Raw genomic sequence first — 22,826 nt, forward strand, 5'->3', positions numbered from 1 at the left:
ATTCCTGTCCTTAAGAAATTTCCCAATATAAGATAATATGTCAACTCATAGAATATTATGGAAATGTTATGGGTGTTCAAAGTAGGGAAAGATGACAAGTGTTTGAGGGAATCAGGAAAGGAAGTGGTATATGAAACGGTCCTAGAAGGACAGCTAGGATTTCAACAATGAAAATGGGCAGGCACACCCAGGTTAAACAGAGAGAAGAACATAAGCAGAGAGGTAAAAACGTAGTCAGTGTGACTGAAGAAGCGGCGGTTGCTCTTTTGGCTGCAATCTAGGGTTCATACAGGGAAGTATTGAGAGGTAGGCAAAAAAAAGCGGCACTGGGCCACATTGGTGAAGTGTCAAGCTGGGGAGGTTCTTTTATCCGGATGACAATGAGAAACTCCTAATGGTTTGGGGGCAGGTGTATGGCATAATAGGAAGATTACTCTGGCAGTAGTGTAGGATAGATTGGCGGGTGGAAGCGCCTAAAAGAGGGGATACTAGTTAGGGGAGGCTATTGCAGTATTTCAGGGAAGAGGCAATAAAGGTCTGCACTAGGGTGAGGGCAGAGGTGAATGCAGAGGAGGACTCAGGCAAGGCACATTCCAGAGAGAACAGACGGTGTGTGACAGGTGACTCCACAAGGGAGCGAGGCAGAGACTGAGGTGACTGGAGCCACTTACACGAATGAGTAAGTCACAGGAAGGTGTCGGGTTAGGTGTTGGAAAAGAGTCAGTCTGAGGCTTGCGTTGCACTCTGCTGCCACCTTCACTTTTTTAGTCCCTCTCTTTTTCAGGGTCGCCTCTACTTTGCTCCATCTCTCTCCACTAAGTAATTGAGCGCTCTACTCTCAACCCGACCATGTGTTTAGCTTCACGCCCCAATTCTGCTTCATATCACTGCCTCCCATAGTACTTAGACGGCCACCACGACCACATGTCAGGTCTTGGATTGTAGGACACTCCACCCGGCAGACCCCCTATGGCCTTCGCCTAGGCAGTTTCCACGCTTGCGCCCCCACGGCTTTTCGACCAATAGGCAGGACCTAGTGCTGGGACTCGAGTGGTCATTGGCTGGTTGAACCGTGGTGAGAGATGGTGCGGTGCCTGTTCTCTGCACAGATGAGAGCTGTGGGCGGTTGTTAAGGCGACCGTTCGTGACGTAGAGCCGTCAGGCGGAGCAGTCCCCAGGTGATTGGCTAGACGATCGGACGATCCTTTCTTATTGGTCGCGGGCTCTCCCGGCTCCGTGCGTGCGTAAGTCGAAGGTTTCTTCCGCTCCGCGCCTCCGTTGACTGGAGGTAGCCGGAACGCCGGCGACCGGGTTCGGTGGCCTCTAGTGAGATCGGGAGGTGAGGCGGGCGGTGGCCATAAAGGGGCACTGGGGAGGTAGGTGGGAGCGGGATTGGGCCTCGTTGGTAGTGGTTTTCGAGCTTCTCTGACCCTGGGAAGTGGCTGCCGGCCGCTCCTGTCGAGCCGGCTGGAGCTGCGTTTGCGGCTTGGTCGGTGTGGCTGCCCGCCCGTGGGCAGTGAGAGGAGACGCCCTTGAGGCCCGGCCGGTCGAACGGCAGACGGCACCACTGTCAGGGGCGCCCGGGGCCTGACGGGGCCTGAGGGAGTGGTCGGCATCCGGCCTCTTCGTGACCGCCGTCACCATGGGTGTACTGGCGGGGCGTGCCCCCGTTTGGCGGTTCTGTCCAAGGTGGTCAGTGCTGGCCGCACAGTCACGGTCACCGGGGCTCCGGCCGGAGGGGGTGTCAGACAGGGTGACCACAGAGGCCTCTTGGTTCGAGGAATGCTGCGGGGCTGCGGGGCTGTGGGGCGGTCCGGCCGTCAGCTCACGAAAAAAAAACTCACGGAGAGGACGGAAAATGAATCTGTACGGTCCACGGCTGGCTCACGGCCAGGCGCTGCTGTTCCTCAGCACCTTTTAAGCAACGGGGAAAATCTCCGTAAATGCTGCTGGCTGACTCAGAGCCGTGGAAGAACCGGCGATCTGTATACATGTGTCCGATTATTTCACGACGAACGGTTGAGGGGTTGCAGAGTCCTCTAAGGACTCGCTCAAAGTCTCAAATGGTTTCTTTTTCTTGTGAGGGGAGTAGTCTGTTTGGTACTGGTGTCTTTTAGTTCATACCTTGTAGATTTCTCAGATTTAGTTATGGTTAGGAAAAATTACCTTGGAGGTTGAAAAATAGAACGATTTCTGCGGTACCAGGAGGTCCATGTACTTCATCTAAAATGCTCCTTTGAAATATTTCAGGGTTTTGAAGACATGCCTTCTTAGACTTGCCCCAGACAATTTGTAGGAAACCTTTGTTTCTGGTTCATACTAAATAATTGTGCATAATTCCAGCGTCTCACAAGGTAAACAATGTAATTTTTGTTTGGTTATTTGTGAATTTACATTCTGGTCCATGCAGTAAAAGACGTTTTCTGATTTAGAGATTACCTAGCAAAAGCCTGGGCAGTACTTTGGGGATAGACTGGATTTTGCAGGCCTGCTTTCTTGTAGTGTCTTTCCAGGATTTATGATAAACTTGGCAGTAAGTAAAAATAGGAATTAGCAAAAAGGGAGTTTAAACATAATGATTATTCATAGATTAAATCATTAACGTATGAAAACTGTTGTGTGCATGGCACAACCATTTCAAAATAAAGTGTGTGTGTGTTCCTTTTGGTCTAGTTTCATAATAGCCACATTATAGAATCTATTTGGGTTGACATATGAAATTGCTGATGTTTGAAATTTGACCATTTCTTACCTACAAAAATGAAAGTTTTATACTGCTTCACTTAATACTCTCTTTGTCAGAGATCTTTGGAACTCTGGCTTCATCCTAATGAAGCTCTTTTATTGATGAAGAAGCAAGTGAATGAAAAGAGATGTGACTTACGCAGTCACACAGGTAGCATATAATAGAACTGGGTGTAGAATCCACATTTCCTCATTTTGAGTGCAGGTTTTTTTTTTTTTTCCCCCTTCTAGGATACTAGGCTGAGAGCAGAATGCTAGATCCTGTTGGGTTTAGAAACAACAGCAGTATAAACCATGGCTCTTGCCTTCAAAGAGACAGAACACACACATTAATTTGAGAACAATGTAAGACAGTTCATAATCAAGTACTGGGATGTGTAGGACAGGAGAAGTGTTGAGTAGGAGGAGAGAATCAGTAGGGTGCCAAAGTATCCTTTTTTGCAATTAGCCATGCTAGGTGGTTTGTGTAGCAGTTTGAATTAGACTTTTAAGGATTCTGTTCTTTTAAAGTCTGGGAAATGCTTGAAACATACTTAAGCAAGGCATATGTTGCTTATTTAACCTGTTTTTTAAAATAAAATTGCAGCATGTTATAAATGCTGTCCGTTGAATTTACATGAGCTAGCCTACTAGGGCCATTTGCAACTGCTTTTTTTTTTAGCCTACTAGGGCCATTTGCAACTGCTTGTGAATGTGGAGGATTGCATTGTATAGCATGTAAATGTGTTGCATAATCAGAAATAGGGAGGGTACTCATGAGAGATGAGATTGTTTACAATTATGACACATCTGCATGCATTTGACGGCTCAGTTCGTATTTTCAAGTAGGTGGTATTCTGGTTTGGAAATGATTCAGAGGATCATGTGTAATTTTCTCCCTGAAAGTTACAAAGACTACACCTAGGAAAAAACTGTTGCATAGTTGACAATGCTACCATGAAATCTTTTGAGGGAAAACATAATGTGCCTCATGTATAATTATGAGTTAATAATGGTAAACCACTTGTGATTAAATTGAGCTTCCTTCCAGCTAGCAGTTCAAGTTTTAATGCAACTGAATTAACTTTTTTTTTTTCTCATTGTCCTTTAGATGAAGGTTTACAGAGCAAGCTAACTTCTCATTAAACAGTACACGTATTATTTTATGGCTTTGATTACCAACCCCATGACATGTCAACACTCTCCCTTCTTGACCTTGGGTTCCCTACTTATCAGCTTTCCTCTCCCCTCCTGCCTTCTAGTCCTTGCCTCTGGGCTCCTGTGCCCCTTTAGTCTTGTTTTGTTTTATGGGCCTGTCTAAGCTTTGACTGAAGGGTTAACTGCAGGAGTGACTTAATTTCAGAGCTGAAGGGGTGTCCGGGGGCCATACTCCCAGGGTTTCTCCAGTCTGAATTAACTTTTCAATAATGAAAAAGTTTCAAAGAGTAACTTTGTTTGATAGGGAATAATCTAAGTTGAGGGCCTTTTTTGGAAAGGGGGTTAGAAATCATTTTGACATAGTTTAATATTGTGGTACAAATATATATATTATATATATATATATACACACACACACACATAACAAGACATTTGTCATTTCAACATTTTTTACATGTACACGTCTTTGGAATTAATTACGTTTATTGTTTGTGCAACCATCATCACAATTAATTCCTGTATTTTTTTTAGCACCCTTAATAGCACCTCAGTGCCACCTAGGCAGTAACTCCGCCTCATTTTGACATAGTTCTGAAACTTGTTTTTAGTTAATTCACTTTCTGGAACATCGATGCTAATTGATTCTTTAGACTAGCTAGTAGGGTTTTTTTTTAATTTAAAAGTAAGAAGGAACTATGTGATAGTAGACTATCGTAAGGCTTTTGGTTGTAATCTTCGGTAGGATTAAAGCTCTCCAGTACTCTTTAAGTCCCACCACCACCGGTTGCCCCAGTACCTACTAATTTAATGGAAAGTATTTGTTTATTTTCTAACATACGTACATAAAATGTAGCTTCTACCCCCCCCACCCCTAAAATATGTTCTTGAATTGCTTGTATTCGGCCTTTATCTGGCGAGGGGGAATATTATATCCATAGCTAGGTGACTTAAAAAAGAAAAGTCATCTTTAGGTCTGTTTCAAGATGTGCCAATAAAATGCACGTGCTATAAAGTTGCTCTGAGTCAGAATCGCATCTATGGCAACAGGTATAGTTTAAGAATTTGTTTTTAATTAAACAGGTGTTTATCGAGCAGCTGCTGTATGTGAGTGCAAGGTGCTGAAGGGTAAAATGGTAAGACACAGGGTGGAAGGTTAAAAAAAGCATGAATAAACTCAGGCAAATGCATGACACATTTATGTACCTTAGTGGGTGCCAGCCATTTTAAATTTCAACCTACATGTTATGTTGGACCCATTACACACATGTATAGTTTCATGAAACATACTACATACTACATGCTTTATCCTCGGCTGCTTTTTATGTGATTGTTTCTTATTTTATTTAAAAAAAATAGTTCTGATTCACAAAATTGATTTCATGATCTAATGAAGGGTTGCGACATGTGGTTTGAAAACCAATTATGGCATGTAGATGTGTTGTACAATCATGGAGAAATAGGGAGGATACTTGTGAGAGATGAGATTGCCTAGCTGATGGCTTGGTATGGTTGAAGTGTAGAAAACATGGATTGCTGTAGTGAGAGATGAGGTTTGTTATTGATTTGGTTCCTAATAGCTACTCTTCCTTCAGCCCTTTAAAATTAGATGGCTTAATGTCTGTTTTTCCTTAATTTGTTGCCTTTTTATTTTCTGTCTTCAGTAAGTCAGTTCCTGTCTTAGTTATTATCATTAATTTGAGATTAATTCGTTCATTCTTGCCAGGATGGCAGTAAATTGGCTTACATTTTAAACTTTAGTTTTAATTGATTTTCATGGGTAGTTAGTATGCTTTATCATAAGCATTAATTTTAATGTAAGAAGCAGGGCCTGCAAGTTCCAGTATTAAAGGTCAGTGGCTACATTAGATTAAAAAAATCAGAATATCAAAATTATTATTTAGCCAACAAACATGGGGAAATTTAGTCAAGGCAGTCATTAAATCAAAATTATATATAAATTCTGATGGGAATATTTTGAATGATATAGATACATACTTTGGCCAGGTCTTTTTCTGCTACTACTCTAGCAGTTTGATTAGCTATTCATTTGAGAAGTTTTCACATCTAATGCTTTTCCTTTGGTCTTCTAGTCTCATTGTTGATTCTGCCAGAAGAAAAGCAGCCACTACAACAAAATTACAAGTCTTTTTGTTAATGTGGAGAAATCCATCAGAAAAAAACTTTTCTCTGGTAGCAGCAACATTAGGAAGGTTTTGCTAGTGGCATACCATATATGTTGGATGAAGTAAAAAAAGTTAATGCCCTTGAACTTATGAAGTAAGATGGTGATTTATTCATAGGAGGACACTTCTTTGGTAATTTACGTTATATGTAACCAGAGTGTGGAGAATGAAGAGGGAGCTTATATACATTTTATATCAGGGTAATTAGAAAATCAATGTGAATCGTTGTTTCTCACTTTTGTTTTCTGCTTTATTGCTCTCCTCTTTGGCTCAGATAGTATCATGCGCTGAGGATATTTATTTGGTTTGACCTTAGATGCTTAAATAAATACAATTTTTAAGAAAGAGTTGCTTTTAACTTGGTTGCCAGTGAGTAATAGGATTTAAGTGTTGTGAGTAAAGAAGTAATAACAGAGTCTTTTTATTTTAATTTTATAATTCTTTTCCTGAATAATGAGGAACATTGTCAAAGAGTATTATTCATATGTACCAGACACTGTGCATACAAAACAGAATTTACAGCCCACTTTTTTTAAAATACAGTGAAACTATCTAAATGTTCACACTTGATATTCCTTCCAGGATCCAAGGACCCTGTAGCTACAATGTTGTCAAGACTTTTCCGAATGCATGGCTTCTTTGTGGCTTCCCATCCTTGGGAAGTCATAGTGGGGACGGTGACACTAACCATCTGTATGATGTCCATGAACATGTTTACTGGCAATGATAAGATCTGTGGTTGGAATTATGAGTGTCCAAAGTTTGAAGAGGTTAGTGAAATTAATTTGATGTTGACTAAAGTAATGTTTTGAATTTGCAGAGTGTCTTATTTTAGAGACCATATATAGAAAAATGTTATGAGAAAAATCTTTATATTCATGAATTTACCTCATCTCCATTTACTTATATATTATGGAAATGTACTAGAAATAGTTTTGTGTTCTCTGCACAAATGAGTGTAATTGGCTTTCTTTGAGAATTACAGCTCTTTAAGTAACAATTGCAAATTATTGTGATGATATATTGGCTTAACACAGTAGATTATTTAAAAATCAGATTTAAATTTTTATTTGTGTATTTAATAATTTTATTTGACTTGATATTTTCTTAATTTATATTACTATGATAATATGTAAACTATTGATGCATACAAAATAAAAATTCTTAGTTTTGATTATTTTAAAAGCTATCAAAGTTTTTTTTCCCCTGTGTGTCTCCCAATAGGATGTTTTGAGCAGTGACATTATAATTCTGACAATAACACGATGCATAGCAATCCTCTATATTTACTTCCAGTTCCAGAATTTACGTCAACTTGGATCGAAATATATTTTGGGTAATAATTTTATATGTTTAACTTTTTGTGTGCTATCAGATTTTTTTTTCTTTTTGCTGTCAAAATATACCTGTTGGTTTAAATCATGTGTATGGAAATGTGTATTGCTGAAAGTGTGCTGCTTGCATTCAATAGTTTATTTTCTTTTATTGGAGGCTAAACATTACATAAATTTGAGACCTTAATAATCTGAAGAGAAATAGTATTGTTTCCGTCAAAATATTATATGAGACTAAACGTTATTGTTTGTGTAATAAAGGCTGAAACTCTGATTTGTTGAATTTTGTCATTTTAGGTATTGCTGGCCTCTTCACAATTTTCTCAAGTTTCGTATTTAGTACAGTTGTCATTCATTTCTTAGATAAAGAATTGACAGGCTTGAAGTAAGTATTTATAGCCTAAATATGCTTTTTTCCATCATGCGTTTTAAGAGCGTTTTCCTCCATGTTATAAAGTTAATACATAAATTTTCAGAAGTTTAGAATATATGGGGAAAAAATGTCATATAATCTTACTATTAGCCAATTTTAATACCTGTTAATAACATTTTTATAAATACTTTATGCCTAATAATAGTTTATGATCTTCTTTCCATGTTAAGCTTATTATTTGTCATGGCTGTGTTCTACTGTAGAAATATAATTTATTGACTTAATCCTCTAGGTGTGGATATTTAGGCTAACTTCCCTCCATTTAACTTCCTTGTCAGGAATATCTTTGTAGCTAAATTTTTGGTCATATTCATTTCCTTAGGACATATTCCTAGAATTGGGCTAGTGGCTGTGCAGATTTTTAGAGCTTTTAACTACCAGTTTACCCTCCAGACAAGTTGTTTAGTTGATCTTTCCACAAGTAATGATTAATGAAAAAGAAAGAAATATGTCCTACTTTCATTCCTCCCCATGCTACATTTTTACTAAGGATAATGTTTTGCTATACAATTATCAAAATGTGTTTCTGTGTAAACATATTTACACTTTTTTTTTAAATCACACTTTTAATATTAAAGTTTTTTTTTTTTTTTTTTTTTAACAAATACTGTGTTTAGCTTTGGGAATGCCAAAGAAATATAGAATATATCTTCTAGTCTACACAAAGATACAGATAGTAGAGTGTATATTTACTAGAGTATCATACCATGTGTAGGGGAAGAAAAGGTTGTTTCTAAAAGAATTATTTTAACCATATTTTTTCCTTAATTACATACACCTAATCGTCTTGTGTTTTTTGGTTTTTTTTTTCTTCTCAGTGAAGCTTTGCCCTTTTTCCTACTTTTGATCGACCTTTCCAGAGCAAGTACATTAGCTAAGTTCGCTCTCAGTTCTAATTCGCAGGTAAGTATCATTTACAAGACAGGAATATGAATAGTATTCCTTTTTCTTTCTCTTTTCCAGTTTGTTTCCATTAATAGAAAGGATAAATAGGGTTTCTTCATAGCCCAAGATTTAGGAGTTGTCCAAATTTCAAGTTAAATTGTCAAGTCCTAAGACTGGTCTTCATAAGTGCCCCAGGAAAAGTCTTGTTTTTCTGCATCTCAACCATAATTCCATCACTTCTGGAATTTGGAATCTTCCCCATTTTCCTTTTTGAAGATTTTCAGATACTATGAGTCAGAATCGACTCAACGGCACTGGGTTTCTGGGTATGGTAATACAAGTTTTGGATAAATAGGAATGTCTACTTAGTGAAACACATCAGAGGTTAGAACAGGATATGATGGAAGAAAGCCACAGAATAGATTTATGTCTAAACCACTTGAATTAACACCAGCATTATTTCCTATTTAAAGCTTTATTAATCACTTTAAAGAATTTAACATTTTTAACAATATTATATTAGTATCTGAATATAAAATAGTACATTGTTCTGCCCTGATTTATGTATTTGTTGAATGTTTATGATCCTTTGAACATGTTAAGAAAATTATGATTATTTGAACATATTGACAGGATGTTATTTAGGTTTTACAATATCAACATGGTCTCATACAAATTTTGCAACTAAGAGCTTCCATCACTGGTAGCCAAAATGCAAAATTTTATAGAACTTAATTATGTGGGATTTAAATGACAGGATTGATGCAGCACCTCATCCCCAAAAATACTCATTAGCTAGGGAAGCAGGGCATTATATGTCTTCTTTGTTTTATCGTCATCGACATTATTAGCATTCTTTGCATCTTGAATGCCTGTTAGCCTTATTGTATATTTTTTCATTGAATATAAATTAGATTTCAGTATAAATCCTAGAATGCACTCTAACCTTTTAAAAATTATTTTGTACCTTACCTTATTGATATGTTTGGTCTGTGTTTCAGGATGAAGTAAGGGAAAACATTGCTCGTGGAATGGCAATTTTAGGTCCCACGTTCACCCTTGATGCTCTTGTTGAATGTCTTGTGATTGGAGTGGGTACCATGTCAGGTCAGTAAACAGTTTTTAATATGCTAAAAAATATTTGTATAAAGAGTAAAAACTGTCTTAGATTTGCATTTCTTATTCTTAAATTCTGACTTTTAACAGTCTGACATTACTCTTAAAATTTTTCAGTTGTATGAATATATGGGTATATCAGACCTGTCAGCTGTGGTGACAGGTTGTTTATTTATTTTCCATTATTGCTATCTCTTCTTCTGTCCCAGTCTTTCGGTGGCTTTCTTTTTGGTGTTTTTTAACCAAGATTGTATTCCAAGGCCCATTTGAAAAGCAGCTTCCAGTTCCTGCTATTGCCTAAACTAAATTAATGACTTGATTCCTTGCATTTTAATTGTCACCTGGAAGAGTCTGGAGTTGGACAGATCTGAGTTGGAAACGTCTCATAGGGCAGTTGGGCAGGTCTAATCAGAACAGTATCTAGTATGTCTTAGCAAGTTCCCGGCATTAGTTTAAACACGTGTATTTCCTCATCCTTATAGGATAAAAATTGTGGCCTGGCGTGAAAATTTGCCAGAATGAATGTATCATGCAATTGTGGAGGTTTTCTAAACATTAGGAATAGATGTTATGGCTTTGTAATAAAGACCACACTTAGATAACTATTATTTTGGTGTATTTCCTGGCGCCTTATTTTTTTCTTTGTATAGCACATTGAGTGTCCTCAATAAGGACAAGTAAGTTATCTAACTTTTAATGGATTAATTGGCCGTCATTGTTAGTTGAGTTCTCTTCACTGGATATTATATATATTAAATAGATATCTGTATTAAATATATAATGTTTCTTCTAACATTGTGAGGGTAGATTTATTACTGTTCATCCAGTTATTTGATCTGTCGTTCAACAAAGATTTTTATGGAGACTGTTTTTTTGGGACAAAGTAAGGAAGGATGCATGGAGAACACAGGGTAGCTGCATGAGTTACCATTGCAGAGAGAGAAGTAGTAGTACCCAGGCTGGGAAAGCATTGGTTAAGTATGGTTTTGATGGCTCTGAGTTTGAAAGATTATATTCAACTACTGTATAAAATGAAGGTTGTTCATAATGCTCTTATTATAATTTTGTATTCTCTTGAATTTCCAAATTTGAGAGTGATTACTGTAAAATTAAAAAAGACGTTTGCTTTCGTTCTATTATTCAGTCGGTTGAACATTACAATTCAGAAAATAAAGTATAACTTGAGTTCTTGATATCAGTTAGGATTAGGTAATCGAAGGTTTTTTCCTGCTCTATAATTGTGTTATCTTTTATTCGAGATTACGAACTGATACCTTAAACAGTTTATAGTGGAATGGTTGTTAAATTTTAGTCTTGAGTTGCCATTTTAAATTATATAATTTCGAACAGATCAGTGAAATTAACCAAGATATAGGAATTTCAGCAGGCGCCAAAGAAGTTATATTGAAATTAGAGTTTATTCATACACATAAGATATGTTATTTATTATGATGGTCTATCAGGAACGGTGTAACTGGCAGTATGTCCTAGTTTTATAAAAAGCTTTTAGTCTGCAGAATTACTTACATGGTAACAAAAGGAATTGGATCGGTAGTATAGCCGTAGGGGGTTTTGCTCCATTGGAGTAGCCTGTCCCGAATACCCTTGTCTCAAAACAAATAATTGAGGTACTACCAATTGATAAAAGAGGATTGGAAATTTATCTGCTTATCACATGTTAAGTAAACACTACCACTGTGCCTAGCCTTGTGATGTTGGAGACATGGAGAAGACAAAGTCTCTGCCCTTGAGTAGTTATTTCTGCTGTGTTCTGAGGGTGGCATTACCTTTGAGCTGTTAGTTATTTTTCTGGTAGATGGCAAAGAGCTTATTGTACTAATATATACGTGTATCTGTCTACCTGCAAGAAGTGACCTTGTGATGTGCATAGCATTAAAAATACACATACTTTACAAAATGTAAATTTAATTTTTCTTTAACCAGGGGTGCGTCAACTTGAAATTATGTGCTGTTTTGGCTGCATGTCAGTTCTTGCCAACTACTTCGTGTTCATGACTTTCTTTCCAGCTTGTGTGTCCTTGGTGTTAGAGGTAAGAGCAGTTCTTACTTTTGGCGTTAGTAGACGAGTAATATTTCTCATCACATCAGTTTGTCTAGATAGAATCAGTGCCTTGAATACATCAGTACCTAATGCAACACCGACTTACTTTGTAGCTTTCTCGGGAAAGCCGTGAGGGTCGCCCAATTTGGCAGCTCAGCCATTTTGCCCGAGTATTAGAAGAGGAAGAAAATAAACCAAATCCTGTAACTCAGAGGGTCAAGATGATTATGGTAATTACATGGTTTTCTTTTTCCTTCAGTATCTTTGGTTCCAGTGTTATATTCTGCTTTTTAAAAATAATTTTTTCCTACTGTACCTTTGTGCAATTTTAGGCTCTTTCACTGATGTTCTGTCCTCTTCTTCCTCTTTTCTTAACGTGTTCCTCATTTCTTTGAGGCTCCTGGTCTTGATTAGTCTCTCTCCACTGAACAAATTTTCAAGTTCCTCTACCTTCTGTCTTTGAAAACCAGTGCTTTGGGAAGTTTTCGGTCATATAATGGGGTCACCAAGTTAGTCACGTAGCAAGTTCACAGGCTTTTTTTTCATGGTAAGGCAGGGCGGTGAAAGATACTGTCTGGTATCCTGTTGTCGGGAATAAAAAAATATTAGATTCCATTGATAGATGATACATGAGCCCAAACAAATTGTCTAGAATAACACATTCCTGGGCAGTGTTAAGGGCTACAAATCTAAAGAACTTTTGCTTTACGTAACCTAATTTTTAAAATTTTGTTTCAGTCTCTAGGCTTGGTTCTTGTTCATGCTCACAGTCGCTGGATAGCTGATCCTTCTCCTCAAAACACTACAGCAGAAAATTCTAAGATTTCATTAGAATTAGATGAAAATGTGTCCAAGAGAATTGAACCAAATGTTTCCCTCTGGCAATTTTATCTCTCTAAGTAAGTTAACTATGGCCTGTTTTGTTACATGTTAATCATAACCCTTTGTGCTCTTATATGTTTGGTGCCTTTTATATTGCTTCTGAATAATAACATTTTAATTTACTTTCTTTTATTTAGAATGGTCAGCATGGATATTGAACAAGTTATTACTCTAAGTTTAGCTCTCCTTCTGGCTGTCAAGTACATCTTCTTTGAACAAGCTGAGACTGAGTCTACACTCTCATTAAAAAATCCTATCACATCTCCTGTAGTGACCCAAAAGAAGGTCCCAGACAATTGTTGTAGACGTGAACCTCTACTGGTCAGAAATAACCAGAAAGTGCATGTGGTGGAGGAGGAGATGGGGATAAACCGAGAAAGAAAAGGTGATTTTTTTTTTTTTAATGCTCTTCACTGTCTGTTCCTCCAGTGCTGATTTCTGAAAAAATTGAGCCTGTTTTAAAAATTGTGATCTTATGTTCAGTGTTCTGAGATTTCTTTTGGTCTCTTGAACAGTTGAAGTTATAAAACCCTTAGTGACGGAAACTGACACCTCAAACAGAGCAACATTTGTGGTTGGTAACGCTTCCTTATTCGGTACTTCACCAGCACTGGAGACACAGGAACCTGAAATTAAACTTCCCAGGGAGCCTCGGCCTAATGAAGAATGTCTGCAGATACTTGGGAGTGCAGAGGTGAGGAAAATAAAACAAAATCAAGTTTGACATCTTTCTTTAAGAGGAGCTTTTGTGCCTAGGAAATCCTATAGGGCAGTTCTGCTCTGTCACATGGGGTCGCTATGAGTTGGAATTGATTCATTGGCAGACGACGACAACACATTCATAGATAAATGTATACTTGATAGCCACAAAAGTGGGCTAAAAAAAAAAAAGCTTTTGTTTTGAATCATCTGACATTTAATAAAGGAAGGAAGAAACTACTGGTACCTACTAAGCTCTAAGCATGGTGTTACATGGTTTACAGATAACTCTCTTATCTATTTATTCCCCACAACCTGGGAAGTAGTAGAACGATCTCTATCTTTTAAATGAGAAAGCTGAGGCTCCAGGAGGCTTAGGTAATGTTACATCTAGGAAACAGCAAAGCTGGGGACAGAGTCCAGGATTTTCTTACTCCAGAGTCAGTAGTCTTTCTAGTTTATTACTGTATATCATAAAGGTGAGCAACTGCTGTTTTCTCATACATGTGGTAAGGCCTGAAAAAGGTTTAACATGACAGTGAGTTTCAAAAAAAGTTTGGTTGTCTTTACTAGTGAATGTTATGTTCACGAGGAAGCTGGTTTTCCTTTCTGAGATTGGAATGGGATGTTCTGCCTGCGTGACCATATGAGGCCACTCATGCTTCAGGGGGACTATTGTGTGTGTTTCAGCCGTATCTGCTTAATCTGGTTAATTCTTAATTTGTGTGCATAAGCGTGAACGGGGAGTGTGTCTGGTTTTCTGCATTGCTTTCCTTCCTCTCATTCCTGTTAGCATATATTAACTAAACTACCTCAGCATCTGAACTAGTATATAGGATTCGCAAGATTTAGAGAGTAGGCATCAGAATCTTAATTATGGATTTTCTTTTCTGCGAACCTCACAAATTTTAATGTGTTGGTTATATATTTGTTTAGTTTTCACGCTTATATAAAGAATTTGCTTTAATTTTGATATTTCTATTTCTACTCAAATCACCCACCTCCTTAGAACCCCAAACCCCTTTATGTTCTCTTCTTGTGGCGCTTGTGTTTTAGCTGTTTAGAGCTGGTCTTCTCAGCTGGACTATGTCTTTTTGAGGGTCAGGACTTGTACACAATAGGTTCTAAGTAAGTAAATATTGGTTGGTTTCCATTGATTAACCTGTGGAGCAGGTAAATTTAGTTTACAGATGCGGTCTCAGACTTAGAGAGGGCAGCAGAGTAGGGGAGTGCTGGGATTTATAGCTTGAATCTTCTCTTCTGTCTTTGGGATGGTGTTCTTTATTGCCTCCTAAAATAAGCCAGAACAAGCTAGTTCAGATGGGGATTGAACACAGACTAGTCAAGGAATAATATTTTCAGTATTAATTTGTACTGCTTTGTTGTTGTTTGTTGCCGTTGAGTCAGCTCTGCCCCAGTGATAACAAGGGAAATTCAGTGAGATGTACCGCTTTACTATAAGTAACTTAACAGTGTGATCTTCCAACCACTGGCTTCCTTTCTTCTATGTAAAGTGGTTTTAAGCTTCCAGCTTTAAAGGCAAATGTAGTCTCTTGTTAGGTTAGCTGGTGAATTTATTGTTATTCAGCATGAATATGTATTTTGGCTAGGCAGAATGCTCTGTGCTTGAATATGTTTCATCTTCATTCTCTAATCATATAGCTTTGAATCGAACCAAGTCATTGTTCTCTGAATGCAGTCTCCAATTTTGGGTCCCTGTGTTCCTGTCACCTGAGGTACCCTCCTATCTCCAGGTGTTTATATCTTTAGGGCAAATGGATGCAGCCTTGTCTTTGAAACCTTCTTCAGTTCCTTCAACTGGAAGTCATCTCTTTTTTGTCTTTTAATGGCAGTTGTACCTTGCTGCCTTTGTCACAAGTTTACATGATTATCTTGATCATTAGACATCAAGCCCTTCCAAAGCTGAGCCTGCATCTCGAGAGCCTTATATAGAATAGGTGCTCAGTAAATTTTAAAAGAATGGATTTGCATTGGTAATCCACATACTAATTTATGTCCTTTATAGCTTGATAGTCTTTGGAAAAATCAGATTAATGTTAATGCTTACAAAGATCACATGTTTCACCACCATAAACAGTTAGAAGCAACCAAACAAACCAAAGGAAAAATATTGGCAACTTGTATCTAAGACTTAAGGGCTAATCTCCCTAATACATAAAGAACTTCTACAAATTGATGAGACTAACAATCCAGTTTTTAAAAGCAAGCAGATGTTGACCATCCTCCCTCATAACAGAATTAAAACTATACGAAATACTTTCATTCATCAGACTGTCAAAAATCTAAAAGCTTAATAATGTGTTGAGGTGGGGAAAAGCACGTTCTCTTAAATTGCTGATAAGAAGGGAATTTGGCCATATTTATTAAAATGATATATTTTGATCCTTTGACCCAGCACTTACAGAAATTTATACTTAAAATCACACCTGTGTGAAATGATGTATGTATGAAGTTATTCATTTCAATATCCTTTGTAATAGAAAAATTTTAGAAATAAACTAAATGTTCTTTAGGGGACCAGCTAAATTATGGCACATTGACAATGGAATATTACTCAGGTGTACAATAGCACATCTATACAATGGAATATTACTCAGGTGTAACAAAGAATGAAGAAACTCTTCACGTATAGATGTGGAAAAAGCTTCAAGATATACATTACATGAAAAAAATAAAATGTATGCTACTGTTTTACTTAAAAAGAGAAAAATTACATATAAAATTTGAGTATGTATAAAAAAAAATCTCTAGAAGGATACATGATAAAGTAAAACAGTGGTTACCTGTTTCCCAATTTGAATGTAGGTAGAGAAGAACTGGGTGGAGGGAAGGGTTGGGAGGAAGACTTTTTGTTATATATACCTTTTTATACTCTTTAATTTTTTAACTATGTGAATGTATTTAAAACATTAAAAATAAAGTTTACAGAAATTTACACGTTTCATTTAATAGCTGCTACATATCACACATACTTGAACCTTGCTAAATCACATTTATTTTTCTTAATGTGTATTAATGCAGTAAATCTTTACATTCTAAAAACTGCAGTAACATGGCATTTATAATATTTTCATTTGGCATGATTTATATTATTATACAAATTTGTCTTTGTTTTACAAAAACTACAGTGATATGTTATAAAGGATTTATATTTTAATTAGGAATTATTTATATTAAATTAATTATTTATTATGAATAATGTGTAATACAGTCTTTCAAATCTTTTGTCATCGTCTTCCACTCTCCCATTTTTTTTTTTTTTCATTTCTTTAGAAAGGTGCGAAATTCCTTAGTGATGCTGAGGTCATCAGACTAGTTAATGCTAAGCATATCCCAGCTTACAAATTGGAAATTCTGATGGAAACCCATGAACGAGGTGTATCTATTCGCCGACAGATACTTTCTGAAAAGCTTCCAGAGCCTTCTTCTCTCCAGTATCTACCTTACAGGGACTATAATTACTCCTTGGTAGGTTATTTTCTTGATTAGAGAGGGTTTGGTTTGAAGCTTTTCGATCTTTTTTTTTTTTTTTTTGACTAGCCTTTGATGTATGCATAGTTTTGTAAGTCATTTTTCTCCTTAAAGTAATTTTTATTCTGTGTATGATGTCAGTTCCAACTCATGGTGACCCATGTGTTACTGATTATAACTGTCCCATAGGGTTTTCTTGGCTGTAATCTTTATGGAAGCAGACAGCCAGGCCTTATGATGTAGGTCATAAAAATTTTAAATATTTTTCCTGCTTTTGTTTACAGTCACTACTCAAATATTAGTATTTTAAACACTTTTAAAGGGTAAATAAAAAAATCATTTTTGAAAAAATGTACTTAAGGATTAAGTTTGAAGAAAGTCATTAATGACAAGGGCTGAGATGAGTTACTATGCATTTACAGTACAGAATTTTACTTAATGCCTGACTTTACCTTTTAGGTGATGGGAGCTTGTTGTGAAAATGTTATTGGATATATGCCCATCCCTGTTGGAGTGGCAGGACCTCTGTGTTTGGATGGCAAAGAATTTCAGGTTCCAATGGCAACAACAGAAGGTTGTCTTGTAGCCAGCACTAACAGAGGCTGCAGAGCAATAGGTGTAAGTTGGCCTTTACATATTTGCCTGTTTTAAGATAAAAGTACCCCAGGCAAGGCAACAGGAAGAGATTTGGGGACAGTCGAGGACAGCTTTTGGGACAAACAGAAGTGTTTTCAGGATTAATATGTGCTCTGTAACATACTCTACGTAGCTTGGTGGAGGTGCCAGCAGCCGAGTCCTTGCCGATGGGATGACTCGTGGCCCAGTTGTGCGTCTTCCTCGTGCTTGTGACTCTGCAGAAGTGAAAGCCTGGCTTGACACAGCTGAAGGGTTCACAGTGATGAAGGAGGCGTTTGACAGCACCAGCAGGTATGTGAGTGCATTTGTGTGTTGGTTGATGTTTATTTCAGAACTAATGCCATTTCCTATGGTTGCTAAACATAACTGTTAAAATATTGCCTTCTTAAGATAACATAACCAAATAGCAACTTTATATCCATTAATTCAAAATGAGTAATATTAATGCTTGGTTGGGAAAAAAATGTTGATCTAAATGAATACAGAGGTAAATTAGGGAAAAAAAAACTATTAAGTTTATATGTTGGTTTTAGAAGGCTCACTTTCATTAGACAGTTATTTTGCCCCAGGGGAGTTCTGGCAGGCAGGATAGAAGTAATTATTAGTGTAGGTGATTCACTTTGAATGCAGATGTTGAGTTTACAAACATGCATAATGAATACAAGTGATACACTAAGACAGTTCAGGCTAGTATGTTTGTGTTCCTTTGGGCCTTTTAAGTTTATCTTTTATGAAATGATTCTCTGCAGGTCGCTCTTGTGGCACCAAAGAGTGAGATGGTTGGAAGAGTATCCCTAATATGTTCTGTAATTAAAGAAGGGAGCCCTGATAGCACTGTGGTTAAGCGTTCAGCTGCTAACCAAAAGGTCGGCAGTTTGAATCCACCAGCTGTTCCTTGGAAATGCTATGGGGCAGTTCTGTTCTGCCCTGTAGTATAGGGTCGCTATGAGTCGAAATCAAGACATTCAATAAGTAATCTCATGGACTTTTCCCTTATGTGTAAAATGAGGTGACTGAACTAGAGTTTAAAATAACTTCCATGTTCTTAAGAAAATGAAGTAAAAAAACCTTCACTTCTTTTGCTTACAGATTTGCACGTCTACAGAAAATTCATGCAAGTTTGGCTGGACGCAACCTTTATATTCGTTTCCAGTCCAGGACAGGTGATGCCATGGGGATGAATATGATTTCAAAGGTGAGCATGGATAGACTGTATCTGAAAGGATGCAGAGAGCTTGTAAGAATGGTTGTCCCAGGAGAGTGGGACTGGGTGGCAGGAGACGGGGGGGAGGCACACTAAGTTTTTACTTTATGTCCTTCTGTACTTTTGAATTTTGTATCATGTATATATGTTACTTATTCAGAGAATTAATTGATTAAGAATGTTCTTTATTGAAAAGCAAATATTGGTCGATGTTTATAAATCAGGCATTTGTTCATTGGTATTGTTTGTATTTGATATATTTAATTTAGACTTGGCATTATACATATTCTGGGTCTACTCACAATGGTTGGGAAGAGTCTTAGAATTAATATTTCAAAACTTTGTCCTGTAAATCTTGAAACTGACCTCTTCCAAGAGACTTCAAGACATACAGTTAAGAGACAGGAGTCCCTGGGTGGTATGAACAGTTACTGTGCTCAGCTGCTAGCCAAAAAGCTGGAGGTTTAAGTCTACCCAAAAGTGACTCGGAAGAAAGGCCTGGCAGTGTATGTCTAAAAAATCAGCCATCGAAAACCCTATGGAGCACAGTTCTACTCTGACACACATGGGGTTGCCATGAGTCAGAATTAATTCACCGGCAACTGATTTGTTTGTTTTTGAATTTAAGAGGCCAGCTATAGTTCATGTCATGGCCTCTCTCTCTTAGTTATCTATGTCTAAGAAGGTTGTGCATGGCCTACGTTTTCTTCTGCTGATATGTGGTTATCTATCAGACACAAATGTAAAACATTAAAATCAACTTTGGGCTTTTTATCTGTTATGAAACAACTCTCCGTAGCTCCCTCTTATGGCACCAGAGAATGAGACAGTTGGCTAGTTAGGCTAACAAAGTTTATTTTGTGATTTACGTGTTTATAAGGACCACTAGTAAAGAGAGGGAGCCCTGGTGGCATAGTGGTTAAGAGATCGGCTGGTAACCAAAAGGTCAGCAGTTCAAATCCATCAGCCGTTCCTTGGAAACCCTACGGGGCGGTTCTCCTCTGTCCTGTAGGGTTGTTCTGAGTTGGAACCAACTTGATGGCACCTAACAGCAACAACAAAAGTAAAGAGAGAGACTAGTGACTATATGCGTAAGCTTTAAAAATTGTCAATAGGTATGGTTTTGAGTACTGAGGTGTGAGTTGTTAACTTCAGTTAATTGGAAGTCACTGGAAGGTTTGTTGATATTTTATGTAATGTAAATCCCAACGACTTTCCATTACTGACAGGACTAACTTTAATGATCCACTTCTTTTTATTGGCTTGGTATCTTTCACTTTTAGGTAACGATTTAATGAATAGAAGATGGAATTTATTACATGTTGAAAATGGATTGAGTTTGTCATTTCCCAGTGATGAATGACTTTTTCTTATATTCTCATTGAATATTTTTTAATAGTTTGAATTATATTCTCATTTTTTATTCTTAGCTACATATTATTCATCAATGCCTGCAAAGAACTTGGTTCTCATACTTGGAAAGAAATGTATTATGAATCTATACTTAACTGAGAAATTAGTCACTGTAATGGTTAATAAAAGCGCTGTTATTTTGTACTCATTTTCTTTGAAGTATAGTTATTGTAATTAGAAATATTTCATAGATACAAATAAAAGTCTTCTGTAAAGGTGAATACTTTGTGCATTTTAATATAACGTACTTTTTTTTTTCCTTGTTAATAGGGTACAGAGAAAGCTCTTTCAAAACTTCGTGAGCTTTTCCCTGACATGCAGATTCTAGCAGTTAGTGGCAACTATTGTACTGACAAGAAACCTGCTGCTATAAATTGGATAGAAGGAAGAGGAAAGTCTGTTGTTTGTGAAGCTGTCATTCCAGCCAAGGTGGTCAGAGAAGTGAGTGATCAGATGAATATTTTGCTAATCTTCCATTGGATTAAAAAATTGGGGAAAGGAGTATTAACATTTTAGGCAAAGTTTAACATATGGGAATATGTTTTACAAAGAAGATGACTATTTTATCTTACCTTGCCCATCTGTCTGGATGTGGAATTACAGTAACAAGCTTTACTGATAACTCTTTTTATTGAGGACTGGGGTTTCAGTGTCACTGGAGGTAGGTAGATCTGGGTGATGCTCCTCTGAATCTTTAGGGGGCGAATGTGAAATGCACACAACTCTGTTTTCTAGGTATTAAAGACTACTACAGAAGCTATGATTGAGGTAAACATTAATAAGAATCTGGTGGGCTCTGCCATGGCCGGGAGCATCGGAGGCTACAATGCCCACGCGGCAAATATCGTAACTGCTATCTACATCGCGTGTGGACAGGTGAGGTCTCCAGACTGCACTTCTCTTCTGTTCTGCTGTCCTAAGTGAGGGAAGTACATTTTATATTTTTTCTTTTTGTCCCCAGGACGCGGCACAGAATGTTGGTAGCTCAAACTGTATTACCTTAATGGAAGCAAGCGGTCCCACAAGTGAAGATTTGTATATCAGTTGTACCATGCCATCTATAGAAATAGGAACTGTGGGTGGTGGGACCAACCTACTACCTCAGCAAGCCTGTTTGCAGGTATGAAGCATCAGGCACAGAGTTTCATGACCTCAAACTCAGTTCTGACTCCCTGGAATTCTGTTTCTGCCTGGCACTATGTATCACTCACCTCAGTATGTTTCAGCTGGTCTTTTGGTGCTTTTGTTTCCCATCAGCCTAATCCATTGTGCCCAAATAAGCATGCTCAGGCATATATTTAATAAATTCAGAACATGGATTAAGAGCATATGCTGAATGGTTCATGTACTCTGAGCAAATGCACTGCCAGCCAGGCTGTGGGTATTATGTCAGCTGTGGTATATACATTGTTTGTACTGGCTGTCAAATCTTGCAAATTTAGTGCTTCCAGTGGACTCTAGTTCTAGTCTGCTGCCATCGTAGTTGCCCTTATTTTAGTTGATTTAGCAATAAATTGTTTCTCATGACATTAAGGGTAAATTTGCTGTTTGGCTGCAGATGTTAGGTGTTCAGGGAGCCTGCAGAGACAATCCTGGGGAAAATGCCCGGCAGCTTGCCAGAATCGTGTGTGCCACGGTAATGGCTGGGGAGTTGTCACTGATGGCAGCATTGGCAGCAGGACATCTTGTCCAAAGTCACATGATTCACAACAGGTAAGACTTAGAGATGTAGTAAACGTGTTTCCTCTATAGTTAAAAAAAAAAAAAAGCAGTATAAAAGCTGATTACTTAGATAATAGTTCCAACCTAAAACTCTGTGTTGCTTCTATTTTGTATATCACTGCTTTGTCTTTTTCTGCCACAGGTCAAAGATTAATTTACAAGACCTTCAAGGAACTTGCACAAAGAAAACAGCTTGAATAGCCCGACAGTCGTGAACTGAAACACGGGCAGTGGGTTCTAAAGGACTAACATAAAATCTGTGAATTAAAAAGTTCAATGCGATATCTTGTTGAGGATGAATAGATGTGATCAGTGAGACAACTGGTTTTGGGCTCTTGCAGAGAGGTCTGAGGTCCGCCTTTCTATGGACAGTCCTCAGATCCGAAAACAGCTTCAGGCTTTACATGCTGTGTTCTTTGGAAAGATCTCAACATGGATATTATTATGCTTTAAAGCATCACGGATGGTAATCTACAGCTCACTTCTGAAAGAGAATACAACTGGAAAAAAGTGTCTTGATGAAATTCATTAAGTTTATGGTAATCAGTGTTAGATTTTTCCCCTGGGTTGAAAATGGGTTTTTAAATTATACTGTAGCTGACTTTATAGTTAAATTATTAAGTCTGGGTTGTAGAACGTTAAGAAATAAGAACTAAGTTTATTTTTTGTGAACTAATACTTCATTTGGTGCTGGTCTATCTTGATTTTTGGGGGTAACTTTTAAACATTATTCTTCAGAAGGGGACCTGCTTTCTTCAAGAGAAGAATTAGTCTTATTCCCAAACTACAGAATAATGTGCTAAGCAAGGCTAAATAGTACTCTAGCAAGAAAACAAATAACTGCATTTATTGCTACAGGCTATTTGTTCAGAGAGGTCTCTTG

The 22,826-nt window shown here is 37.5% G+C and overlaps 1 protein-coding gene across 3 annotated transcripts; it reads left to right on the forward strand.

Moving 5' to 3' along the window:
• The first annotated feature begins 1,230 nt into the window (after nt 1-1,230).
• On the forward strand, nt 1,231-22,587 carry HMGCR (3-hydroxy-3-methylglutaryl-CoA reductase). 3 transcript variants are annotated; one of them, XM_049865838.1, is made up of 21 exons: nt 1,238-1,339; nt 2,251-2,354; nt 6,648-6,835; nt 7,290-7,401; nt 7,697-7,784; nt 8,651-8,735; nt 9,719-9,824; nt 11,778-11,884; nt 12,009-12,125; nt 12,634-12,794; nt 12,915-13,162; nt 13,293-13,471; nt 16,771-16,965; nt 17,428-17,586; nt 17,738-17,895; nt 18,694-18,799; nt 20,492-20,662; nt 20,957-21,097; nt 21,183-21,341; nt 21,780-21,934; nt 22,086-22,587. In XM_049865838.1, exons 3-21 carry the CDS (start codon nt 6,671-6,673, stop codon nt 22,138-22,140), a joined length of 2,667 nt encoding a protein of 888 aa, XP_049721795.1. In that variant the 5' UTR covers nt 1,238-1,339; nt 2,251-2,354; nt 6,648-6,670; the 3' UTR covers nt 22,141-22,587. The 3 variants fall into 3 exon arrangements, with proteins under 3 accessions (XP_049721785.1, XP_049721795.1, XP_049721804.1); XM_049865828.1 differs by lacking the exon at nt 2,251-2,354 and having other exon boundaries at nt 1,231-1,339; XM_049865847.1 differs by lacking the exon at nt 2,251-2,354 and having other exon boundaries at nt 1,244-1,376.
• Nucleotides 22,588-22,826: the final 239 nt, after the last annotated feature.

This window comes from Elephas maximus, chromosome 2, assembly GCF_024166365.1.
Source record: "Elephas maximus indicus isolate mEleMax1 chromosome 2, mEleMax1 primary haplotype, whole genome shotgun sequence".
Classification (NCBI taxonomy): domain Eukaryota; kingdom Metazoa; phylum Chordata; class Mammalia; order Proboscidea; family Elephantidae; genus Elephas; species Elephas maximus.